This window comes from Sus scrofa, chromosome 6 (genome assembly GCF_054392235.1).
Source record: "Sus scrofa isolate SSC_HxYL_T2T_F1_AM1 chromosome 6, Sscrofa_HxYL_maternal_Yorkshire_Landrace_v2.0, whole genome shotgun sequence".
Classification (NCBI taxonomy): domain Eukaryota; kingdom Metazoa; phylum Chordata; class Mammalia; order Artiodactyla; family Suidae; genus Sus; species Sus scrofa.
In genome coordinates, this window is record NC_139388.1 from 89,927,666 (window position 1) to 89,951,481 (window position 23,816).

General features: G+C 40.0%; 1 protein-coding gene across 1 annotated transcript in view; it reads left to right on the forward strand.

Annotated features, from left to right (window-relative positions):
- PHACTR4 (phosphatase and actin regulator 4) overlaps positions 1 to 23,816 on the forward strand; it is a 118,782-nt gene that overhangs the window by 60,667 nt on the left and 34,299 nt on the right. Inside the window, exons 3-4 of the mRNA XM_021095668.2 lie at positions 20,168 to 20,195; positions 21,441 to 21,611. Of these exons, the coding sequence (XP_020951327.2) occupies positions 21,473 to 21,611 (139 nt within the window). The 5' untranslated portion in view covers positions 20,168 to 20,195; positions 21,441 to 21,472. The remainder of the gene's footprint in view (positions 1 to 20,167; positions 20,196 to 21,440; positions 21,612 to 23,816) is intronic.

Consider the following 23,816-nt stretch of genomic DNA (forward strand, 5'->3'; position numbering starts at 1 on the left):
CATTTGATCCAGTTCCCAAAGGATAGGTAGGAGTTCCCTAGATGGATTTGGGAAAGAAATTCCAGACCTCAGGAGCAGTTTGTACAAATAGGTGAGACAATGAAGAGTTTGCTAGTGACTAGTGAGGCTTTCTAATTTCCACATGGAATTTGAGACATAGGTTATTAATTGTAGGATGTTATCTCCTGTCCAGAGTCAGCCAGACTAGACTAGAGTTGGAATAGAAAGCTGCTCCCTCCCTCAGTTAGATATCCAGAAGTTGAAAATTAGCCCTTTACTTGAGTATGTGTCTGTGTAACCTGTTAATAATTTCTGTTGGTCAACAGAAAGTAACTCTTTTCCCAACCTCTCACTAGTGCTCACCTCCTTGAGATATCTCAAGCTTAAGAAAGTGATATGTTGAATTAAGCTGAGGGAGATAAAATTGAAATAGCTAAGAGCTTACTCTCCTAGGCAGTCCAATTCATATTGGAACTTCAAACATAAAAATACTTTTGAAAGGAAGCATTATACTTTTGTGGTTGATCTTATAAACTGTTTGTTGAAAATACGTAGCACGTTCCCCAAATTCCTGTCGAGGCTCTGCAGAAACAAATCCGACTAGCATCCATGAGGGCACAGGTTTGATCCCTGGCCTCACTCAGTGGGTCAATAAGGATCCCATGTTGCCATGAGCTGTGGTGTAGGTCACAGATGCTTTTCGGATCTGGAGTTGCTGTGACTGCGGTGTAGGCCACAGCTACAGCTCCAATTTGACCCCTAGCCTGGGAACCTCCATATGCTGAGGATGTGGCCCTAAAAAGATAAAAAAAAGAAAAGAAAATACACCGCACATTCTCAAGTGTATGATAGGATGTGTTTGCCAACAAAAAAATTTAGAATTATAAATGTCCTTAAAGGTTTTGAATGCTTAGCAGTGTTTGTTTAGAATGAGGCTCTGGTTACAGGGCTTGAACTGCTGCCTAAATCTAAGCTGTAGCTTAAATTCCTTTGCCTATTAAACTTTATAAGGCTTTCTTTTTTTTTTTTTTTGCTATTTCCCTAAATAAAATAGGAAGAAATTCACAAATTTTAATATGGTATTTGCTGCATTCCTGAGGGCAATAATCTGTGGAAGAAAAGTACTCTAAAGAGAGAGTGTATTATTAAGTGACAAGGAGAGTTGTCTACTTCTTATGAAGTTAGTTGAAGCGAGAGTTACCTTTGCATTTTTTTTTTCTTTTTTTGCATTTCTGATATATAATGCACAGAAAACTAGAATGGACTCAAGGCCTTGATTGTAAATTTTAAAGCCATCAGTGGGTCAGTTTCTTCCCCTCTCACTGCTTGTCTGCTTTTGTTGGGACAAAGTAAATGTTGATAAAATGAAACCAAAACATGCTGGTTAGGGAACCAGCTGGCTTGGTACGTAAGGCAACAGAATTAGAATTTCTGAGAGATTTGTCATTGTAGAGTATGGACTTCCTTGGGAAATGACTATAACTTTAGGAAATAAGCATTTCCCTGGCCATTTAAACAAGAGCCAGAGTGAGTCCTGGAGTTAGAATCAGGAGTTTTAGTCCAGTCTCTGAGCAAAGCATTTAACCTCTCTGACCCTCAGTTTGCGTCTTCAGTAAGGAGTAGGAGATTGAGCCAGATGATCACTAAAAATTCTTTTCAGGAGTTCCTGTTGTGGCTCAGTGGTAACGAGCCCAACTAGTATCCACAAGGACTTGAGTTCAACCCCTGGCCTCACTTAGTGGGTTAAGGATCCGGCGTTGCCATGAGCTGTGGTGTAGATAGCAGACGCAGCTCGGATCCTGCATTGCTATGGCTGTGGTGTAGGCCTGCAGACGTAGCTCTGATTTGACCCCTAGCCTGGGAACTTCCATATGCCGTTTGTGCGGCCATAAAAAGACAAGGGGAAAAAAAAAAAAGAATCCTTTTTATCTTTGAATTTATTGCTTTCAGATACCCAAATCAGCAGTGAGACAAGTCAAGTTGGGCATTCAAATTTGACGGATGGTAAGCAGCAGCCATATGAGGATCCTTAAGTCCATCTGTTCTACTCTTATATGGCTCTGTCAGCGTAAACTAGATTCCATAGTACTGTGTTGGGTGTGTGGGTGTGTGTTTGTACGCACTTAATGTGCCTTGTTTGAACTAATTCACAATAATATACCCATCTGGGCTGTTTCATCTGCTTAATATTTCTGTACAGCAGCCCTCATTGTGTTCAGACTTCCTCCCTGGCCTGCTTCTTCCAGTTTGCTCTCTGGATTCATGGTACAGAAATGTCATCCTCTTCCGTTTCTGACTAACCTCTTTGTAATGACTGGGTTTTTTGCCATGTACCATTGTCTGGCTGCCCCTACCCTGGCCTCTCCTGTTTTGCCTTTTTTTTTTTTTTTTTTTAACTGTAACAACTGTGATAGGTATTGCTGGCATTTATAGAAAGCTTTCCATGTGCCATGCACATTACAAAGTGCTTTCTTTACGTTCATGTCATTTAATCCTTACACCTGCCCTATACTAGTATTATTATGCCCATTTTACAAATTAGGAACTGAGGCTCAGAGAGATTAAGTAGTTTGCCTAGTGTTAACACCTAGTGAAAGATCTGGAATTAAAATTTTAGTCTGCCTCAAAGCTTACCCCTTAAATAAGTATGCTACATTGTCTCCTTGATAATGATAACTGCAGTATGTTGAGCACCTACTAGGTACTGGGCAATGCATTTGCCACCCTTTGCCTCCTCATTTTACTGGAATGGGAGGCACTATTTTACATGGTTTGCTTTTAGGCTAATAATTATAAGGACCAGCTTAGTATTTGACATTCTTAGATTGGAACATTCTTTCAGTGTGAAATTGCAATGAATTTTTCCTTTTATTCTTTCCTATTTCAATGATCAATATAACATTTTTTTTTTTTTTTTTACTTCTACCAGTATTAACAATTGAGTACTACCCAAATGTACTTTTTTTTCCTACTTAGCGTCTTTACCTTGGCTTTTTTTTTTTTTTTTTTTTTTTTTATCAAAAGCAGACAACAAAGATAAGATAATGGGGAAAGAGAAGCAGATGCCAAGTAAAGTCAAAGGGAAAATCCAGATACTAGAAATCTTTCTGGGAGTTCCCATCGTGGCTCAGTGGTTAAAGAACCCAACTAGGATCCATGAGGATGCACATGTTCAGTCCCTAGCCTCGCTTAGTGGGTTAAGGATCCAGCATTGCCATGAGCTGTGGTGTAGGTCACAGACTCAGCTCAGATCCCAAGTTGCTGTGGCTGTGGCGTAGGCTGGCACCTGTAGCTCTGATTGGACCCCTAGCCTGGGAACCTCCACATGCTGTAGGTTCAGCCCTAAAAAGACAGAAGAAAAAGAGAAAAGGAAAGAAGAAAGAAATCTTTCTGGAATCTCAGTTTGAAGAACAAAGATTTAAACTAAAAGCTTAGTTTTGGGAGTAGTAGCTATCATTTGTTAAAGGAATATTAGGGCTTTGATAAATGGGATTTGACCTCACTAGCCTTAGTTTCTTTAGGATACATAATATATTCTTCTCCCAAACAAAAACAAATATATATAATATTCTTCACAGTGCCTGTTAGTCCCCCTTTACTTTCACATGTTAAATTCATCAAGTTGTATCCTAAATATTTATTATTTGGCTGTATATAAATTAGTTGTATCTCAGTTAAAAAGAAAAATCAGTATGCAAGCTGGCCCTGCTGTTGCTGCATGTTGTTAGGCAATACTACCTATATGTATTATACACAGCATGTAGGGCCACTGCCTATAATTTTGTGTTCCTCAAGAACATTATTGAACTTTAGCAGAAAGAGAAATATTGTATAATACCTTACAAATGCTTATTTCAAGTTTACTATTTTAGTAAGCAAATTTTTCAGTAGTATTTATATTTTAGAAAACGTATATTTAATTCTAAAATATTGTTCTTAGTGCTCACTTTGGCAGCACATTTACTAAGATATTGTTCCTAATGTTATTAATTCCCAGTACATAGATCTCATTTTGCTCTGAGTATGCCACTCACAGGTAGGAAATTTTAGAGCAAGCAGTGAAGCACCATCAGAATGGTCTGATTTTGAGGCAAGCCTGTATCTAAAACATACATTTGAATGGATTTCTGCTCCCATTAGTCTGCTATGCAAAACCTTGATGTTTCTCATGCGATTAAATTGACACCTTCTTTGGTAAACTCTTGAGTAACCTCCCTTTCTTCATGGCAATGAGTATGGAGAGTTGTAACCAAGCTCAATGTCAGGAAAAGTAGGTGTGGACTTTTAGGGCTGAATGTGGTTGGCAGTCTCCTCCCCTTCCTGAACTTGAGCTCTTCACAGTGTGCACTCTGGAATGACAGGCATTCCCGTGTGAAGAGAGCCAGCGTGAAGACATGTTTATGAGAACCACCAGTGTCTGCCCACGATATCGGAAAATAGAAACTCCTGCAGATTAACTCACCTCATGCCATTTCCTGATGTTTGGCAGTGACGCTGAGAGAGGAGTGTATATCCCCTCCTTATGTGGATTTATTGTTTAAGGAAATTTTGCTTGGGTCCAGGACAGTTTGTTGTTGTGAGACACATCAGACAACATAATCATGGGGCAAGCTGACATCTCCAGACCGGTAAATCCAGATGGAGTTGGTGAGTAATAGAAGGCAAAGAAACAAAACCTTGACAGAGGCAAGGCAGGTCTACAGGTGAAGTTGAATATTTTATAGGAATTTGAATGTGAGGATTTTGATTTTGGGACCTATATCACTCTGTGAAAAAGAAATGAAAAAATATGAGTTAATTTTTCATTCAGTTCTGTTAATTTACCACTCATGGTTTTGTTTTACTTGATCCCTTTGGACTTTTTAAAGATAATATTGCTATGAAACCGTCTGTTAATTTCTTGCCTTTGCAAAAAAAATAAGTAAGTGCTATAGGAACTTGTGTTTAGAAATCAGTGGTGCTTTACTGCTATTTTGCAGGACTTCAGCAATTGCTGAATATATGTGACGTAGAGCTAGAACTGTTGACTTCTATAAACAGGATCATTTTTAAGAATTTGACTTAACTTTTTAGACTCAGTTATACATTTTTCAAGTAAGTCTCAGGCTTTTTCCATTGTGCTGGTGTTTCTGTTTCTCACAAGGCAATACTTAGTATAAACATCTCCGGGGAGTTCCCATCCTGGCTCAGTGGTAACAAACCCGACTAGGACCCATGAGGACAAGGATTCGATCCCTGGCCTCACTCAGTGGGTTGAGGATCCAGCATTGCCATGAGCTGTGGCATATACATAGATCGCAGACGACCCTTGGATCTGGTGTTGCCATGTCTGTGGTGTAGGCCAGCAGCTACAGCTCTAATTTGACCCCTAGCCTGGGAACTTCCATATGCTGTGGGTGTGGCCCTAAAAAAGAAAAAAAAAAAAACATCTCTGAAGTCAGTGCTTTGCATTTAAAGTATTATTGTCTCAGAGATAGCTGGAGACCAGGCTGACAATTGTAAGCATAGCCAGAGTTTCAAAGCATGTATGTGAAATGGAAGTCCACTGCCACTAAAGAGTCACTTTCTCAACCTTGTGGGGTTTGTGTAAGATGAAGATGGAAACATAGAAGGATAGATTTAAGTGGCTATTCATTAAAGCATTGCTAAATATAAGCAAAGTGAGGGAGGCTGTGAATCATTTATTTTTTATTAAAGTATAGTTGATTTACAATGTCATGCCCATTTCTACTGTATAGCAAAGTGACTCAGTCATATATATATATATATGTTGTTTTCCATCGTGGTCTATCCCAGGAGATTGGATATAGTTCCCTGTGCTGTACAGTAGGACCTCATTGCTTATCCATTCTAAATGTAATAGTTTGCATCTATTAATCCCAAACTCCCAGTCCATCCCACTCCCTCCACCCTCCCTCTTGGCAACCACAAGTCTGTTTTCCAAGCCTGTGTGAATCTGTTTCTGTTTTGTAGATAGGTTCGTTTGTGCCATATTTTAGATTCCACATATAAGTGATATCATATGATGTTTGTCCTTCTCTTTCTGACTTAACTTCACTTAGAATGATAATGTCTAGTTGCATCCCTGTTGCTGCAAATGGCATTATTTTGTTCTTTTTTATGACTGAGAAATAGTAGTGAATCAATCCTTGACATTGTACTATTTTTTGTTTTTTAAAAAAAGGTTTATAAGGAGCTCCCTGATGGTCTAGTAGTGGTTGGAACTCAGCACTTTCACTCTTGTAGCCCAAGTTCAATACCTGATCTTGGAACTGAGATCCCACATCAAGCCACTGCATGCAACAGGGGGAAAAAAAAGTTTATACCTTCTTATACCTTCTCTTTGATTTATGAAGCAGCAGAAAACATGTTTAGTGCCAGGTTGCTTTTTTTTTTTTTTCCTTCAGAAATGAAATATGTTAGTGACTTTAAAGGAAACCATAAAGTGTGGGAACACAGGTAGCACTCCTAAATGTGTTTCATGATTTAATGTGATTTCGTTTCTAAAGAGAACTTACCAGATGAAATTCCTATGAAGTATTTTTCATGTTTTACTGAAACTGAGGCGCATGGATCACAAAGTGAGTTATTCAGCCACAGACTTTTGGAGTAAAATCAGAACTTGACTTACCTTATCTTGATCAGCAGGGCTGGATGTGTATCAATTCAGTAGCTCACTTTTTTTCCTTTAATGAAATAGTTCATAAATAGACACGGATATAGAAAAAATTATAAAGGCCCCTCTGGGGCCATTACCCAGCTTAAGAAATGAAATTAAAAAGAAAACTATATCTCACTCCACCACTCTATAAGCCACATTCTCTCATGATGACATTTTGCTTCTTTGCTCATGGAGGTAATCACTCTCCTAAATTTGTTAAATTCCTTTTTGGCCCACTAAATTCTCCTGTGGTTTCTACTACAAAGATAGTTCTCTGTTAACAGATTAGGATGTAAATCATGCTAGGCATTTATCTATGAGGTTTGAAAAGCAAGAAATGGGGATAAGCAATGAGATCTTGCTGTATAGCACAGGGAACTGTATCTAGTCACTTGTGATGGAGCATAATGGAGGATAATGTGAGAAAAAGAATGTGTATATATACACACATGTGTGTGTGACTGGGTCACATTGTTGTACAGTAGAAACAAAACACTATAAACCAACTATAATGGAAAAAATAAAAATCACTAAAAAAAAAAGAAAGAAAAAAAAGAAAAGCAGGAAATGGGCAAACAGGTACAACTTATTGATGAGTGGTGGTATTTATGAAGAATACCCATTTAACATCTATATACTAGACAAAAAATTTCATCTCAATAAAGTTTGAAATATTTTCTGCCTTAAAAAAAAAAGTGAGAATCAGAGTTCCCATTGTGGCTCAGCAGTAATGAACCTTGCTGGTATCCATGAGGCCACAGGTTCAATCCCTGGCCTCACTCAGTGGGTTAAGGATCCGTCATTGCTGTGACCTGTGGTGTAGGTTGCAGACGCAGTTCAGATCCCAAGTCGCTGTGGCTGTGGTATAGGCCGGCAGCTACAGCTCCAATTCGACTCCTAGCCTGAGAACTTCCATATGTTGTGGGTGCAGCCCTAAAAAGACCAATAAAGGCGGGGGGGAATCATCACTCATCAGTTTTTCTGCCTACCAGTAACCCTAATAAAAGACAAGTGAAGAAGAATTAGAGATCACTTGGGTACCTAACTAAAAATTTAATGTTCTCTCTGGGTTTAATTTTTGGGTTTTACTTCTATTACCTATGTAATTCGTAAGTAACTATAAGCTCTTTTAATGGACAGACTCCATTATATCATTTATAATTTAGGATGTATTCTTTCCTTCCTTCCTTTCTTTCTTTTTTTTGTGCCCAGTGGCATATGGAGTTCCCAGGATCACATCCAAGCTGCATTTGCAGCCTGGAATTGAACCCATGTCTTGATGCTGCAGAGATGCTGCCAGTCGCATTGTACCACAGTAGGAATTCCTCAAGATATATTCTATTTGAGCAAATCATGACCAAGTCATCAAGACTTAACATTGACACTTTGAGGACTATACCATTGGTCTTTTACCAAACATAACACTTTCTTGATGAAATTTAAGTAGCATTTTAGAGTTCCCGTCATGGCTCAGTGGTTAATGAATCCGACTAGGAACCATGAGGTTTCAGGTTTGATTCCCTGGCCTTGCTCAGTGGATTAGGGATCCGGCGTTGCCGTGAGCTGTGGTGCAGTTCGCAGACTCGGCTCAGATCCCGAGTTGCTGTGGCTCTGGTGTAGGCTGGTGGCCCAGCTCCAATTAGACCCCTGGTCTAGGAACCTCCATGTGCCTCGGGAGCAGCCCTAGAAAAGGCAAAAAGACCCCCCCCCCCCAAAAAAAAGAAAAGAAATTTAAGTAGCATTTCAATAGGTAGGTATCTGGTAAGAGTACCTTACCGTATCTTACCAGATTCTTTGGAAGGATAAATGTAGAAAGCAAATTAAGACTTAAGTCACTTGTTTAAAGTTCTAGACCTGAATCATAGTTTTGATTTTCAAAATTGATAGTAGGAGGAAAAAAGGGGGGTTGTCGCAGTGGGTTAATAATCTGGCCTTATCTCTGTTGTGGCACTGGTTTGATCCCCAGCCTGGTGCAGTGGGTTAAGGATAAAGTGTTGCCACAGCTGTGACCTACATGGCCAAAAAAAAGGAAAAAAAAAATTGGTAGTGGGTTTTGCAAGCCAAGTAATGAAAAAATGAATGAATGTATTTAAATGTACAGGCTCTGTATGGGTATAATTCTCATCTGTGCCCTTAAGTTTACTTTCTAGGAGTTTCCGTCGTGGCGCAGTGGTTAATGAATCTGACTAGCAACCATGAGGTTGCAGGTTCGATCCCTGGCCTTGCTCAGTGGGTTAAGGATCCGGCGTTGCCGTGAGCTTTGGTGTAGGTCAAAGACGAGGCTCAGATCCCTCATTGCTGTGGCTCTGGCATAGGCCGGCAGCTGTAGCTCCAAATGGACCTCTAGCCTGGGAACCTCCATATGCCATGGGAGCAGCCCAAGAAATGGCAAAAAGTCAAAAAAAAAAAAAAAGAAGAAGAAATTTACTTTCTAGTTAAGAATTTAAAACAGCAAGTTCCTGTCAGGGGTCAGCAAAAATAAATCTGACTAGTATCCATGAGGACACAGGTTCGATCTCTGGCCTCACTTATTGGATCCGGTTTTGCTGTGAGCTGTGGTATAGCCAGCGGCTACAGCTCCAATTCAACCCCAACCTGGGAACCTCTATATGCCATGGGTGCGGCCCTAAAAAGACAAAATAATAATAATAATAATAATAATTTCAAACATTAAAAGTAAAAATCCAAAATATTTTAAAATTAGAGTTCCTTGGTAGTGCAGTGGGTTAAGGATATGGTGATATCAGCTGCTGTAGTTTGGGTCGCTGCTATGGCACAAGTTCATTCCCTGGCCTGGGAATTTCTTCATGCGGTGGACATGACCAAAAAGAGAGGAAATTGTTTAATTCATTTAAGATAAGTCATGTTACTTTTTTTTAATGTGTTAGAATCCCATGGCTTATGGTGGAAATACAGAGCTGTTAACCAGGAGGAGTCTATTTCAGATAAATAACCTTTGCATGAGGACTCATGCAAATTTATGAGATGTTATATCAGTATCCAACTATTGTTTTTACTGTAGGTTTGTTTTTTTTTTGTTTTTTTGTCTTTTTGTCTTTTTGCCATTTCTTGGGCCACTCCTGCGAAATATGGAGGTTCCCAGGCTAGGGGTCGAATCGAAGATGTAGCTGCCAGCCTACGCCAGAGCCACAGCAACGCAAGATCTGAACCGCGTCTGCGACCTACACCACAGCTCATGGCAACGCCGGATCGTTAACCCACTGAGCAAGGGCAGGGATCGAACTTGCAACCTCATGGTTCCTAGTCAGATTCGTTAACCACTGTGCCACGATGGGAACTCCAGGTTTTTTTTCTAACAACAAGTGAGCTGATAGAGTATTCGAATGCAGAGTAAGAATTTGTGCTGTGGTGACCATTCAAGGAAATAAACAGTTATCTTTAGCAGTTCATAAAAAAATACCATCCTAAAGTAAAATATGTCCGCAGGAAGAGCCAGTAGATTTGCCAAGATAAAACATTCAAATAATACTTTGTAGTTCTCAATCATAAAAGCGCTTTCTGTGTTCACTAGAATCTTTTACTATGTATTATATTAAAACAGCAGCTAATTAGCACATGTCCTTAAATTAAGCACAAGACCAAAGAATTTTAATAACCTTTAGCCAACCATTTAGTCTGGAACATCTGGAACTTTCTGTCTCTATATGTCCGTTCCCCTTCTTTAGTTTGTTTTGTTGTTATTGTTGCCGTTGCCCCACTATGCCCTTTTTTTTTTTTTTTTTCTTTTTTTCCAGTTACACCTGTGGCATGTGAAAGTTCTCAGATCAGGGATAAAACCCACACCAGAGGAGTTCCCATCCTGGTGCAGTGGAAATTAATCCAGCTAGGAACTATGAGGTTGCAGGTTCGACCTCTGGCCTCAATCAGTGGGTTAAGGATCTGGCATTGCCATGAGCTGTGGTGTAGGTCACAGATGTGGCTCGGATCTGGCGTGGCTGTGGCATAGGCCGGCAGCTGTAGCTCCGACTTGACCACTAGCCTGGGAACCTCCATAGGCTGTGGGTGTGGCCCTAAAAAGCAAAAAGCAAAAAAAATATTCAAACCACAGCAGTGACCCAAGCCACTACAGTGACAACACTAGGTCCTTAACCCACTGTGCCACAGGAAAGAACTACTATAGCTATTTCACAGGTTTGGGATTTTTTTAGGGTTCTTTTGCTTTTTAGGGCCATATCTGTAGCATATGGAAGTTCCCAAGCTAAGGGTTGAATCGGAGCTGCAGCTGCTGGCCTACACCACAGCCACAGCAACCCCAGATCTAAGCTGCGTCTACCACCTATAACAGCTCACGGTAACGCCAGGTCCTTTAACCCACTGAGAGGGACCAGGGATCGAACCTGCATCCTCATGGATACTAGTCAGGTTCATTACCACTGAGCCACAATGGGAACTCCTTCACTTTTTCTTTTTTTTTTTTTTTTTTGCCACCCCATGGCATAATGGAGTGGGGCCAGAGATCAGATCCCAGCCCCAGTCGCTGCAATACCAGGTCCTTAACCCACTGTGCTGGGACTTGAACCCATGTAGCAGCAATCCCAAGATGCTACCAATCCCGTTGTGCCATTGCGGGAATTCCCACAACAGCATTCGGAAGTTCCTGGGCCAGGGATCAAAACCATGCCACAGAAGTGACAAGACCATATCCTTAATTGCTAGGCCACCAAGGAACTCCAACAATATTAATGATGGTTAGATTATTAGTATTAATCTAAATAATAGATGGATTAATTAAAAATAAACTTCATGGGAAGTTCCTTGGTGGTTCAGTGGGTTAAGGATCCAACACTGTCACTTCTATGGCTCAGGTCACTGCTGCGTCTTTGGTTCATTCCCTGGACCAGGAACTTTTGCATGCTGCAAGCATGGCTAGAAATAAAAAAATAAACTTCACAGGACTTGGAAGAAAAACCCTGGGCATTATTTGGTCATCAGAATTATCAGAGACATTTCTCATACCTATCTAAAAACAAATGCTTCTAAGAAAAAAAGGAACAGTCATACTTTCTTCATGTAATCCAGGAATGAGGAGAAAGTGACAGTACAGAGGTTTGTTGTATCAGAAATTATTATTCCCTCTCTTTGCTTCAGTAGATTTTATGAATAGCTTATTGTCACAACAGTGTATTCTCTTTCTACTTGTAGGTTAATTTTGATAAAGTTAAGGGGTTTTTTCCCCAGAGAAAATATATTTTCTGGCATCTCACTATAAAAACTTTCTCTCAACTTGGATTTTTTTGTTGTTTTATTTTTGTTTGTTTGTTTGTTTGTTTTTTAGGGCCACACTAAAAAACAAACATATGGAAGTTCCCAGGCTAAGAATCAATCAAAGCCACAGCTGCCGGCTACACCATAGCTCGCAGCAGTGCCAGATCCCCAACCCACTAAGCAAGACCAAGGATTGAACCCACACCCTCATGAATACTAGTCGGATTCGTTTCGGCTGAGCCACAACAGGAACTCCTAAACTTGGAATTTTATCAAAAAAGTAGACACATCAAATTGCCGGAGTAGAAGTTCCCATCACGGCTCAATGGTTAACGGACCCGACTAGCATCCATGAGGATGAGGGTTCAATCCCTGGCCTTGCTCAGTGGGTTAAGGATCTGGCATTGCCGTGAGCTGTGGTGTTGGTCACAGACGTGGCTTGGATCCCGCATTGCTGTGGCTCTGGTGAAGGCCAGTGGCTACAGCTCCAAATGGACCCCTAGCCTAGAAACCTCCACATGCCACGGGTGTGGCCCTAGAAAGACAGAAAGACACACACACACACACACACACACACACACACACAAACACAAAATTGCCAGTGTAAAGCAGCATCATTTCTCAATGCAGTCATTATCACAGAACTATTTTCCCGTCCCAGATCTAATTGTACCTGCAAGTTCAGAGAGAGAGCTTCTCCCTGACTATCTTCTTGAGTGCCTTGCCCAGTTTTGTTTCCCAAAGAACTATGCAGTATTTCCAAGGGAAGTTATGAGCCTGCTCTAGAGAGAACCTGCTTTGTTCATCAGTGGCTGGTTTTGTTTTCTGTAATGTTGTTGCAATTTTCTAAAACAATTTTTTTTTTTTAGGTCTGCACTCATGGCATATGGAAGTTTCCAGGCTAGGGGTCTAATCAGAGTTGTAGCTGCTGGCCTACGCCGCAGCCACAGCAATACACGGTCCGAGCTGCATCTACGACCTACACCACAGCTCACAGCAGCGCTGGATCATTAACCCACTGAGTGAGGCCAGGGATCAAACCTGTATCCTCATATATTCTATTCAGGCTCATTACCGCTGAGCCACAACAGGAACTTCCCAATTTTTTAAATCCAATAATAATCCTCTTTTAGAAGCCAAAAATGGGTATAAAGTACAATGTTTAAGCACCATAAATTAATGGTTCTAATTTAGAACCACTAATTTAGAGTTATGACTACTTGCAGAGTTCTAATGGTGTCAAAATGTTTGTATAAAAGCAAGAGCTGTTTCAAGGTAGATAGGCATAAATGGTAATTAAACAGAACAGTCAGATTATTATAAAACGAATTGGTCACAGAATATATAAATGAAGCCATTATGCTGTACACCTTAGCTTTAAACAATAATAGATAATTAATACCTCTTTATAATGGAGTGTGTATCTTGTTGCACAAAGCTATATGTATTTTTAAGTTTTAGACAAATAACTGATTTAATAGAAGTTTCTTGGAGGAGTGCTCTGGTGGAACATTGGTTTAAGTATCTGGCGTTGTCAGTGCTGTGGCCCCAGGGTTCCATCCCTGGCCCCAAATCTTCCACATGCAATGAATGTGGCCAAGAAAAAAAAAGAAAAGTTTCATAGGTAAAATGGGAGAATTTTATACACTTTAAATCTACACATTTTTTTAAAACCCTTAAGGTATAAGAAATTGGGGTGGAACTAAGACAGTCCCAGTAATTTTGCTGCTTATTACTAAGTCCAGTGAAGGAGAAAGGGTAATGAAGGCTGTCTTGAAAACTGCATTTTCTGTCACCTCCAGTTTGCCTGTGTCTTGCCTTGCCTTCCAACAAGGATGATTAAGAATTGATTGTAAGGAGTTCCCATCGTGGCACAGTGGAAACGAATCCGACTAGGAACCATTAGGTTGTGGGTTCGATCCCTGGCCTCGCTCAGTGGGTTAAGGATCCGGCATTGCCGTGAGCTGTGGTGTAGGTCGCAGATGTGGCTCAGATCTGGCGTTGCTATGGCTGTGGTGTAGGCCTGCAGCTGTAGCTCCAATTAGACTCCTAGCCTGGGAACTTCTATATGCCGCTGGTGTTGCCCTAAAAGGACAAAAGACAAAAAAAAAAAAAGAATTGGTTGTAAGATGAACTAGGCTTACTGTTTAACCCTGTTTTATCCCTTTTCTTTAGCAAGTAATGTAAATATAGTATGCATCTACAACAAATTTAATGAATACTTTATCTGAAGATGAAAAGTGCTAAGTAATTTTTTAATAATACTATACATTTATTTTAAAATAGCCTCAGAAATTCATCTGAAACAACTGAACTTGAACTAAAAAGCTTGAATTAAATCTTGACTAGGTCAGCAGAAATTGACAGAATAGTGTAAATCAACTATAATAAAAAATAATTTTTTACAAAAATCTTAACCAAGAAAAAACCGAGGATTAAAGAAAGAAACTACTAGAATAATACATAATATAGGAAACACACCTATGAAATGTGCAGTGCTATAACTTGAATGAGGGAGTAAGTAGTTTAAATACTAGGGCCTAGTTTCAGGGTACTACTACTCAAACCAGAAACTCCAGACTGTAATTTAGTTTATCTTCCTCTCCCAGTCTCCACCCCTTCCAAAAAAACACCAAAACCTCCAACTCCGTGACATGATTTTCTAGTGAGCTGCAGCTGCATGACTCAAAGAAAAAGTGTTTTCTTTGGAATGCACAATTGTAAAACTATAGCCAGCGTCCTACACCTTGTTTTCTGGCAAACAAAGGGAAACAAGGAGGGAAGCCGCCTTGTTTTGGCTCTCGTGGGAAACAGAATGGGGCCATAAGGACGTTTTAAATTACGTAATTAGTTTAAACAGAAACAGTGGAATATCCAAATATGACTCTGCATTTCTTCTGTCAAGTTGGAAATGGGGGAGAGATGGTCATAAAATCAGAATTGTTAAGAACAAATATTTGGCTGATTTTTAATTTTTATTTTTGGCCACGCCCTCAGCATGTGGAAGTTCCCGGGCCAGGGATCTAACCTGTGTCAGAGCTCTGAACCCAATCACAGCAGTGACAATGCCAGATCCTTAACCCACTGCACCACCAAGGGAACCCCCAGGCTGATTTTTTTTTTAAAAAAGAATATATGTCTAAATGGAATTTGAGGAGTTCCCGTCGTGGCGCAGTGGTTAACGAATCCGACTAGGAACCATAAGGTTGCGGGTTCGATCCCTGCCCTTGCTCAGTGGGTTAACGATCCGGCGTTGCCGTGAGCTGTGGTGCAGGTTGCAGACGTGGCTCGGATCCTGTGTTGCTGTGGCTCTGGTGTAGGCCGGTAGCTACAGCTCCGACTCGACCCCTAGCCTGGGAACCTCTGTATGCCGCAGGAGTGGCCCAAGAAATAGCAAAAAAAAAAAAAAAAAAAGGACAAAAAATAAATAAATAAATAAATGGAATTTAATCATGGAAGATCAATACCTATTTCATAGACCCTCCAAAGTTGGATTTAGGCAAACTGCTGAGTAGGTCTTTCCGAAGAATCTTATCATTAGTCTACGTTCTGTCTGCTACCTTCCCTTCTTGAAAATACTTTTTTTTTTTTTTTTTTGGTCTTTTTGCCTTTCCTAGGACCACTCCTGCGGCATATGGAGGTTCCCAGGCTAGGGGTCTAATCGAAGCTGTAGCCACCAGCCTATGCCACAGCCACAGCAACACGGGATCCTTAACCCACTGAGCAAGGCCAGGGACCGAACCGGCAACCTCATGGTTCCTAGTCAGATTTGTTAACCACTGCGCCACAACGGGAGCTCTGAAAATACTCTTAAATATAAGTAGGGAAGGCTTGACTGGCTGCCTCCTACTATCATTTAATTACCTGAAGATCCTACTCTTCATATGTAGGGCATTTGATGGAATCCAGTTTTTGTTATTTCCCTTTGCTATCAACATAGTTGGTTTGGGGGTAAAAGAAGGTAATTTACGTCTTTTCATTAGGAATGATTAATCTCCTTCTCTTTCTACTTCTGAAATCTTTCATCCATGAGAACACTCACTTGATCGAGAATTTATTTCTTTCAGCAGTCACCTAAATAAAGAATGTGTGGGAAGAACTTTATCAACACTTTATTTCGGTCAGTTACAGGTGTTGCTCTTGAATAATGGTTAAAAGTTGAGTTTCCAGAGCACTCCCAGACTAGTCTCTGCCAGCAATGCCTAAGAGTCCTCTATCTCCTTACCTATCTTAACAACATGAAGACTCTGTCTCATAAAAAGATATAAAGCATACCGCAGTCAGTATAGAAAGGATATGATTTATGAATTAAAAATATGTAATCCAATGCAAAAATAATGTAAAATAATTATCTAAATCATAAAATTGATTGCTGTATCTAATTTAAGTACAAAGTAATGACTTCTAACAGAAGTGAACAAAGGATTGATAAAAACCTAACTTTAGTATTTGAACCCTTTGAAGATTTGATAGAAAATACCCAAAGACTAATACACAAAGAAAAGCAGTGCAGTGGTGGGGAGCCAATGAAATGACATTTATAAAGTGCTGAAATTAAATACACACAAAAAAAAACTCAACTCCCAACTGAAACTACTATACCCAGTAAAAATATCCTTCAAAGATGATGAAATAAAATTCTTCTGGTTGGAAGCACAAAATTGCAGGAAGAAATGAAGAGTACCTGAAAACAACATAAAAGAATATTGTTTGTTAAAACAATAATAATTTTTGTTTATTGTTAGGTGTAGGTAGAAGTAAAATATGACAACACAAAGAGTAAATAGAGCTGAAGTATAAGATTCTTGCAGTGTTCTGTAAGTTGTGAAATTACTAACTTAATGTACATTATAAGTGAAAGAGGCACAGAACAAATGAGACAAATAGGAAGTAAATAGTGAAATGGTAGACTTAAACCCAACTGTGTCAGTGAAATCATTAAATATAAATGGACTAAACACTCTAAAAGACAGCAGTTTTCAAACTAGAGAGAAAAAATTAAAGCAAAAATGTTATTGGAGCAATAAAGGGAATTTCATGATAAAAGGGTCAGTGCAATGGGAAGATAAACTCTAAATTTGTATGTACCCAATAATCTATGAAATATAAGAAATTAAGAGAACTAAATAGAGAAAGAGACAGATCCACTTTCATAGGTAGAAATATTAACATACCTCTCCCAGTCATTGACAGACAAACTGACAACAGATGAGAATGTATGTTGATGATTCGTACAGCATAATTAACCAACATGACCTAATTGGCATATATAGAACACTACACTCATTAACTGCACAATACACTTTCTCCGCAAGTGCACTTGGAGCATGTTATAAACCTAAGAGAAAAATAAGTATAAACTTTTTATTTATAATTTAAACTCTATCTGAGACTAGAAAACACAGGAAAGATCCTCACAGTTCTTCTGTAGGAATACTTTACTCAAGTAGGAAACACTGGACTGATGCCATGATTTTCTTTTTTTCTTTTTCTTTTTTTTCTTTTTTTGTCTTTTTAGGGCCACACCCGAGGCATATGGAGATTTCCAGGCTAGGGGTCAAATCGGAGCTACACCTACCGGCCTATGCCATAGTCACACAGAGCAACACCAGATCCAAGCCATGTCTGCGACCTACGCCACAGCTTATGGCAATCCCCAATCCTTAACCCACTGAGCAAGTCCAAGCATCAAACCCGAGTCCTCATGGGCACTGGTCAGGTTCATTAACTACTGAGCCACCATGGGAACTCCTGATCCCATGATTTTCTAGTTTATTTTTCTTCAACAAAGAATTAGGTTATATGCAGAGAAAGTCTTCCTCTGTCTCTTTTACTATGCATAAAGTTTCCTGATAGTAATCTGGAATTGGATTTAACAAACCTGACTGTTTATGACAATCACCTTGGAAAATTTTTAATAACAAATTTCTAGATCCCACCTCCGAGTTTTGAAAAGTCAACTTGGCCCATTCCAAGTATTTGAAAAGATTTGGGAGTCACAAGTCACAGAAAAAATGGTCTGTTTGTCATCAAAGTGAGGAGAGGAAGGAAAGGAGAATGTGAGAATATAAGAAAATGAATGCATCTGGGATAACAACTGTGTCAGGAGTGGGTGTGGCTGAACCCCACTGCATTATGCAAGAGGAATATTGACTTCTAAAAGTTTTAGTGAACATGAAAATTAAGCACATTTACATAAAGCATCAAAGTAAACAACTGTTCTCTTTGTTTTTTGTATTCAGTGACTTGACGGCAGAAGTGTTCATTTTTATTGTAAGCTCTTGGTATTTTACATACACACTGTAATTTTTTAATATAAACTAAGCTCAGTGGGTGCATTAGCAGGAGATTTTGAGTTCTTATGCTAGCAGGCATGGATATATTTGAGGATTTCCCGTTGTGGTACAGCGGAAACGAATCTGACTAGTATCCATGAGGATGCGGGTTTGATCCGTGGCCTCACTTGGTGGGTCGGGAATCTGGCATTGCCCGAAGTTATGGTGTAGGTCACAGATGCAGTTTGGATCTGGCGTGGCTGTGGCTGTGGCTGTGGCCGCCAGCTGGAGCTCTGATTCGACCTCTAGCCTGGGAACTTCCATATGCAGTGGGTACAGCCCTAAAAAAGCAAAAAATAAATAAGTAAATAAATAAATTGGAAAGGATAACATGATTTTGTTGTTTTGGATTTATAAGAGAAAGGAGACACATAAAAATATTGTTGAATATAATGAAGAACTAAAAGGGATAAACTGAGGCCTGCTTTAGAGGGTGATTAGGTATCCGAGAAGATGGTGGAAGCAGGCTAGATTAGATATATCTCCTTTTAGGACTTTACAGACAGGATAATTTCTGTGACTATGTTACCATCTAACATTCCTAAAATTTTTTGGCTATTTTTCTTTGTAAAAACATCACAACTGGCACTAATAACCTTTACTTTCATATTGTTAGGTGTTTTGGTTTGGTTTGGGGTTTGGGTTTTTTATGTTATCTTCCCTATTATTTTTAACCAAGCAAGCATTTTCCTGTGTGTCTTTTGGAATTGAGTGACGTTCACTTAGTGGGTGGATTAGCAGGAGATTTAAAGTTTCAGTCCCTCCAGCCTCTGTAAGGAAGACTACTATTTTAAATAAATAGTTTATATTACTTAGCTCCATTTCTGAAAGTGTTATCATGAACATGTGTTAAATATTATGATATCGTGAATGCTCTGAGATATCTTCAAGTCTCATTAATATTCCATAATTGGTAGAATAATTGGCAAGTGCCTAAGGTACTCACTCTTGAAACCAATACCATGTATTCACCCTAGTGCCACTCATGGTCTATCCCAGGGTACCACTGAGAGGAAATTGTTATGACATGGGTTATTCTAAAGTCTCTGTCAACTACACTCTTAAAAATATGGTGCAGTCATATTCTATTGCATTTCATGTAAAGAATTAAAGCAGTTGAAACCCAAAATGTCCTCATATAAAGAAAAGAGTCACTATCCTCTGTCATCCTTATCTCTTGCACTTCAGGAACAGAACCATGTTTTGCCTAAGTCATCTGGGCACAGCAAAGTAATGCATCAGCATTTATCATGTCAGTAATGCATCACTGTTTAATGCATCATTGTTTCGGTCGCTGTGATAATTACGATTGTGTAAATCTGACCTTAATCAACAGAATTCCCTAGAATCAGTGCCTATTAACTGAAAAAAAGATTGAATTTGGCAAATATTTATTTTAAAAAGTTAATGCTTGCTGATTGTGTATTTTCTGTATTGATTTAAAAGTTTCTTTAGTGGAGTTCCCGTCGTGGCACAGTGGTTAATGAATCCGACTAGGAACCATGAGGTTGCGGGTTCGGTCCCTGCCCTTGCTCAGTGGGTTAACGATCCGGCGTTGCCGTGAGCTCTGGTGTAGGTTGCAGACGTGGCTCGGATCCTGCGTTGCTGTGGCTCTGGCGTAGGCTAGTGGCTACAGCTCCGATTCGACCCCCAGCCTGGGAACCTCCATATGCCGAGGGAGCGGCCCAAAGAAATAGCAAAAAGACAAAAAAAAATAAAAATAAAAATAAAAAAAAGTTTCTTTAGTGCATATATTATGTGAGTTTTGTCCCCCTGCCTCCAAAGGCATTATTTGCTTCAAATGTGAAATTGTTTACAATAAACATATTAACTTATTACATGTGATTATACAGTATGTGGTCCTTGATGTATTTCTAAAAAGTAAAGGTCCCACTTTAATTCCAGGATTGTTATTCCACATGACTTTTTTTTTCTTCTCCTCTAGACTTCTCCAAAGAACCCTGGGACAGTAGGTGGAGTGCAAAGTTGTATTGTGTTACCTTCCTGCTTTTTTCGTTGCCTTCCTGCCTTTTTTTTTTTTTTTTTTTTTTTTTTTTTTTTTTTTTTTTTTAATTCTTGGTCCAGTCTTGGCTGCTCCTTTCTCTACCACTAAAGCTAACTAACTTAACCCTGCATGTGTGTCATTATTAGGGACTCTTGGCCTTTCGTTTCAGTCCTGCACATTTATCATGTCAGTTATGTTTTTTGTCAAATCTTTAGAATCAGGATTGTCTATAAAGCAATACTGTAATAAGCAAACTCAAATCTCATCTCTACTCCCCCACCAAAAAAAGTCCCATCTTTTTTTTTTTTTTTTCTTTTTAGGACCACTCCCACTGCACATGGAGGTTCCCAGGCTAGGGATCCAATCAGAGCTACAGCTGCCGGCCTATACCACAGCCACAGCAACTCAGCATCAAGCCTCATCTGCGACCTACACCACAGCTCATGGCAACGCCAGATCCTTAACCCACTGAGTGAGGCCAGGGATCAAACCCGAGTCCTCCGGGATCCTAGTCGGGTTCTTTAACCGCTGAGCCACGGAGGGAACTCCAAAAAAAAAAGTCCCATCCTTTTAAAGTACTGATACCCTGCTCACCGCCTCCCCCCAAAACCCTTTCCAATACTCCAAAACCACCTTTTTTGTGGAGGGAGAAAATAGTCTGATAACATGTGTAAGTAAGGTGTTAATGCCTAAAGAGTTATCCCCTCTCTGAACTATTTATATCCTGAAAAAGGAGGGCAGGGAGAGGGCAGTCTTTAACAGAATAATTACTCACTTACCAATGATAGATTTCTCTGCTTCAGTGACATAGGAGATAGTGAAGTTAGCTGGGAAAGGCCTTCCCCAAAAGTATGAAAATAGCAACAGCAATAGCCTACACTGGGGCAAGATCTCATGCATTCTGCGAAAACATCCACATTTGTTCATGTGTGTGCCTTTAAGAGATTTGAACTGGTTGTGATCATCTCGTTGAATTTTCCACCTAAAGTGATGTGAGCTCCGTTTGGTTCCTTTTCCTCCTTAGTAATTTATCTGTTATGGATCTTGATGTTTGGTGTCCATGTGATGTCAAGGAGTCTGTCTGCATGATTATTTATCATCGCTCTGGTCCTTTCCAACTACCACAGGAAGAGAGGGGGAGGGACATTTTTGAGATTATGCTGAAATAATAAATTGGCTGTCTCCTTCCTCTCCCCCTCTCACAATGCAACAGAAGAAGCAGGCCAGCCCACTGCAGACCCAGGCATGGTCATGGACAGCGTGGAAGCAGGAGACACAACACCTCCTACAAAACGAAAGAGCAAGTTCTCAGGCTTTGGCAAGATCTTCAAGCCTTGGAAGTGGCGGAAGAAAAAAAGTGATAAATTCAAAGAGACATCAGAAGGTGAGATGTTAAGATTTAAATATATGTTCTGAGTTAAACAGTTCCCATTTTGTGGATAGACAAGGTCCTACTGTATAGCACAGGCAACTATATCCAAACTCCTGGGATAATCCATAGTGGAAAGGAATATTTAAAAAGAAAAAAATAAATAAAATTAAAAGAATGTATACGTGTGTACATAACTAAGTCACTCTGCTGTATAGCAGAAATTAGCAGATTATAGATAAACTATACTTTAATTAAGACAGTAAAATAAAATAGAAAAAAGGAAGGAGGAAGGAACAAGAGTGAGGGAGCAAGGAAGGAAAAAGGAAAAGAGGGAGGAAAGGAAGACTACAGCCTAAGTCCTATTTCTTTTTTTTTTTTTTTTTTTTTTTGGGGGGGGGTCTTTTTGCTATTTCTTTGGGCCGCTCCCGCGGCTTATGGAGGTTTCCAGGCTAGGGGTCTAATCAGAGCTGTAGCCGCCAGCCTACGCCAGAGCCACAGCAACGCTGGATCCGAGCCGCGTCTGCAACCTGCACCACAGCTCACGGCAACGCCGGATCGTTAACCCACTGAGCAAGGGCAGGGATCGAACCCGCAACCTCATGGTTCCTAGTCCGATTCGTTAACCTCTGCGCCACGACGGGAACTCCCTGAGTCCTATTTCTTAACACCTCTGGTATCAGGGCTTAAATAAGAGTAAAAAGAGTAAGGCACTCATTTGCAGCAACTTGGGTGGATCTAGAGATTATCGTACTAAGTAAAGTAAGTCACCTAGAGAAAGACAGATATCATATGATATCACTTATATATGTGGACTCTAAAACATGAAATAAATGAACTTATCTACGAAACAGAAACAGACTCACAGACCTAGAGAACAGACCTGTGGTTGCCAAGGGGAAGGAGGAGTGGGGAAGGGATGGATTGGGAATTTGGGATTAGCATAGGCAAACTGTTATATATAGGATGGATGAACAACAAGGTCCTACTGAATAGCACAGGAAACTGTATTCAATATCCTGTAATAAACCATAATAGAAAAAAATCTGAAGAAAAATGGATGTATATATGTTTAACTGAATCTCTTTGCTTTACACCTATAACACTGTAAACAACAGTGTTTAACTAAACAATTTTTGATTTGAAATTTACAAAGTTTCTAAGTTTTAAGGAGGAAGTTCCCATTGTGGCTCAGTGGGTTAAGAACCTGACATAGTATCCATGAGGATACAGGTTCGATCCCTGACCTTGCACAGTGGGTTAAGGATCCAGCATTGCTGCAAGCTGAGACATAGATCACAGATATGGCTCAGATCCCACATTGTGTGGATGTGGTGTAGGCTGGCAGCTACAGCTCTAATTTGATCCTTAGCCTAGAAACTTCATATGAGGCAGGTATGGCCCTAAAAAAATTTTTTTTTAATTTTTTTAAGGAGTTCCCACTGTGGCACAGTGTGTTTATGATCTAGCTTGTCTCTATGAAGGTGCTGGCTCAATCCCCAGAGTTAAGGATCTGGTTGCTGCAGCTATGACGTAGGTCAAACTTCCACCTCAGATTCAGTCCCAGGACTGGGAACTTCCATATATTGCAAGTGCAGCTGAAAAAGAAAAAAAAAAAAATTTTTTTTTTTTTTTTTTTTAAGGAGTTTCCCACTTTGAGAGTTCTCACCATGTCTAAGCGGAAAGGAATCTGACTAGCATCCATGAGGACTCAGGTTCGGTCCCTGGCCTTACTCAGTGGGTTAAGGATCTGGCATTGCCATGAGCTGTGGTGTAAGCCGCAGATGCAGCTTGGATTCCAAGTTGCTGTGCCTGTGGTGTAGGTCGGCAGCTATAGCTCCAGTTTGACTCCTAGCCTGGGAACTTCTATATGCTGTGGGTGCAGCCCTAAGAAGACCAAAAAAAAAAAAAAAGAGTCCCCCCGCTTTGGAAGTACCAAATGTTCATTCTCTTCTATAACTCCCCATTTGAAGAGGGAACTGAATCTTTTAGATAGAATTAAAAAACCAGAGTTCCCTTCATGGCTCAGTGGTAACGAACCTGACGAATGTTGATAAGGATGTGGGTTCGATCCCTGGCCTCTCACAGTGGGTTAAGGATTGGGTGTTGCAGTGAGCTGTGGTATAGGTCACAGACACCGCTCCGTCTGGCATTGCTGTGGCTGTAGTGTAGGGGATGGCAGCTGCAGCTCTGATTCAACCCTAGCCTGGGAACCTCCAT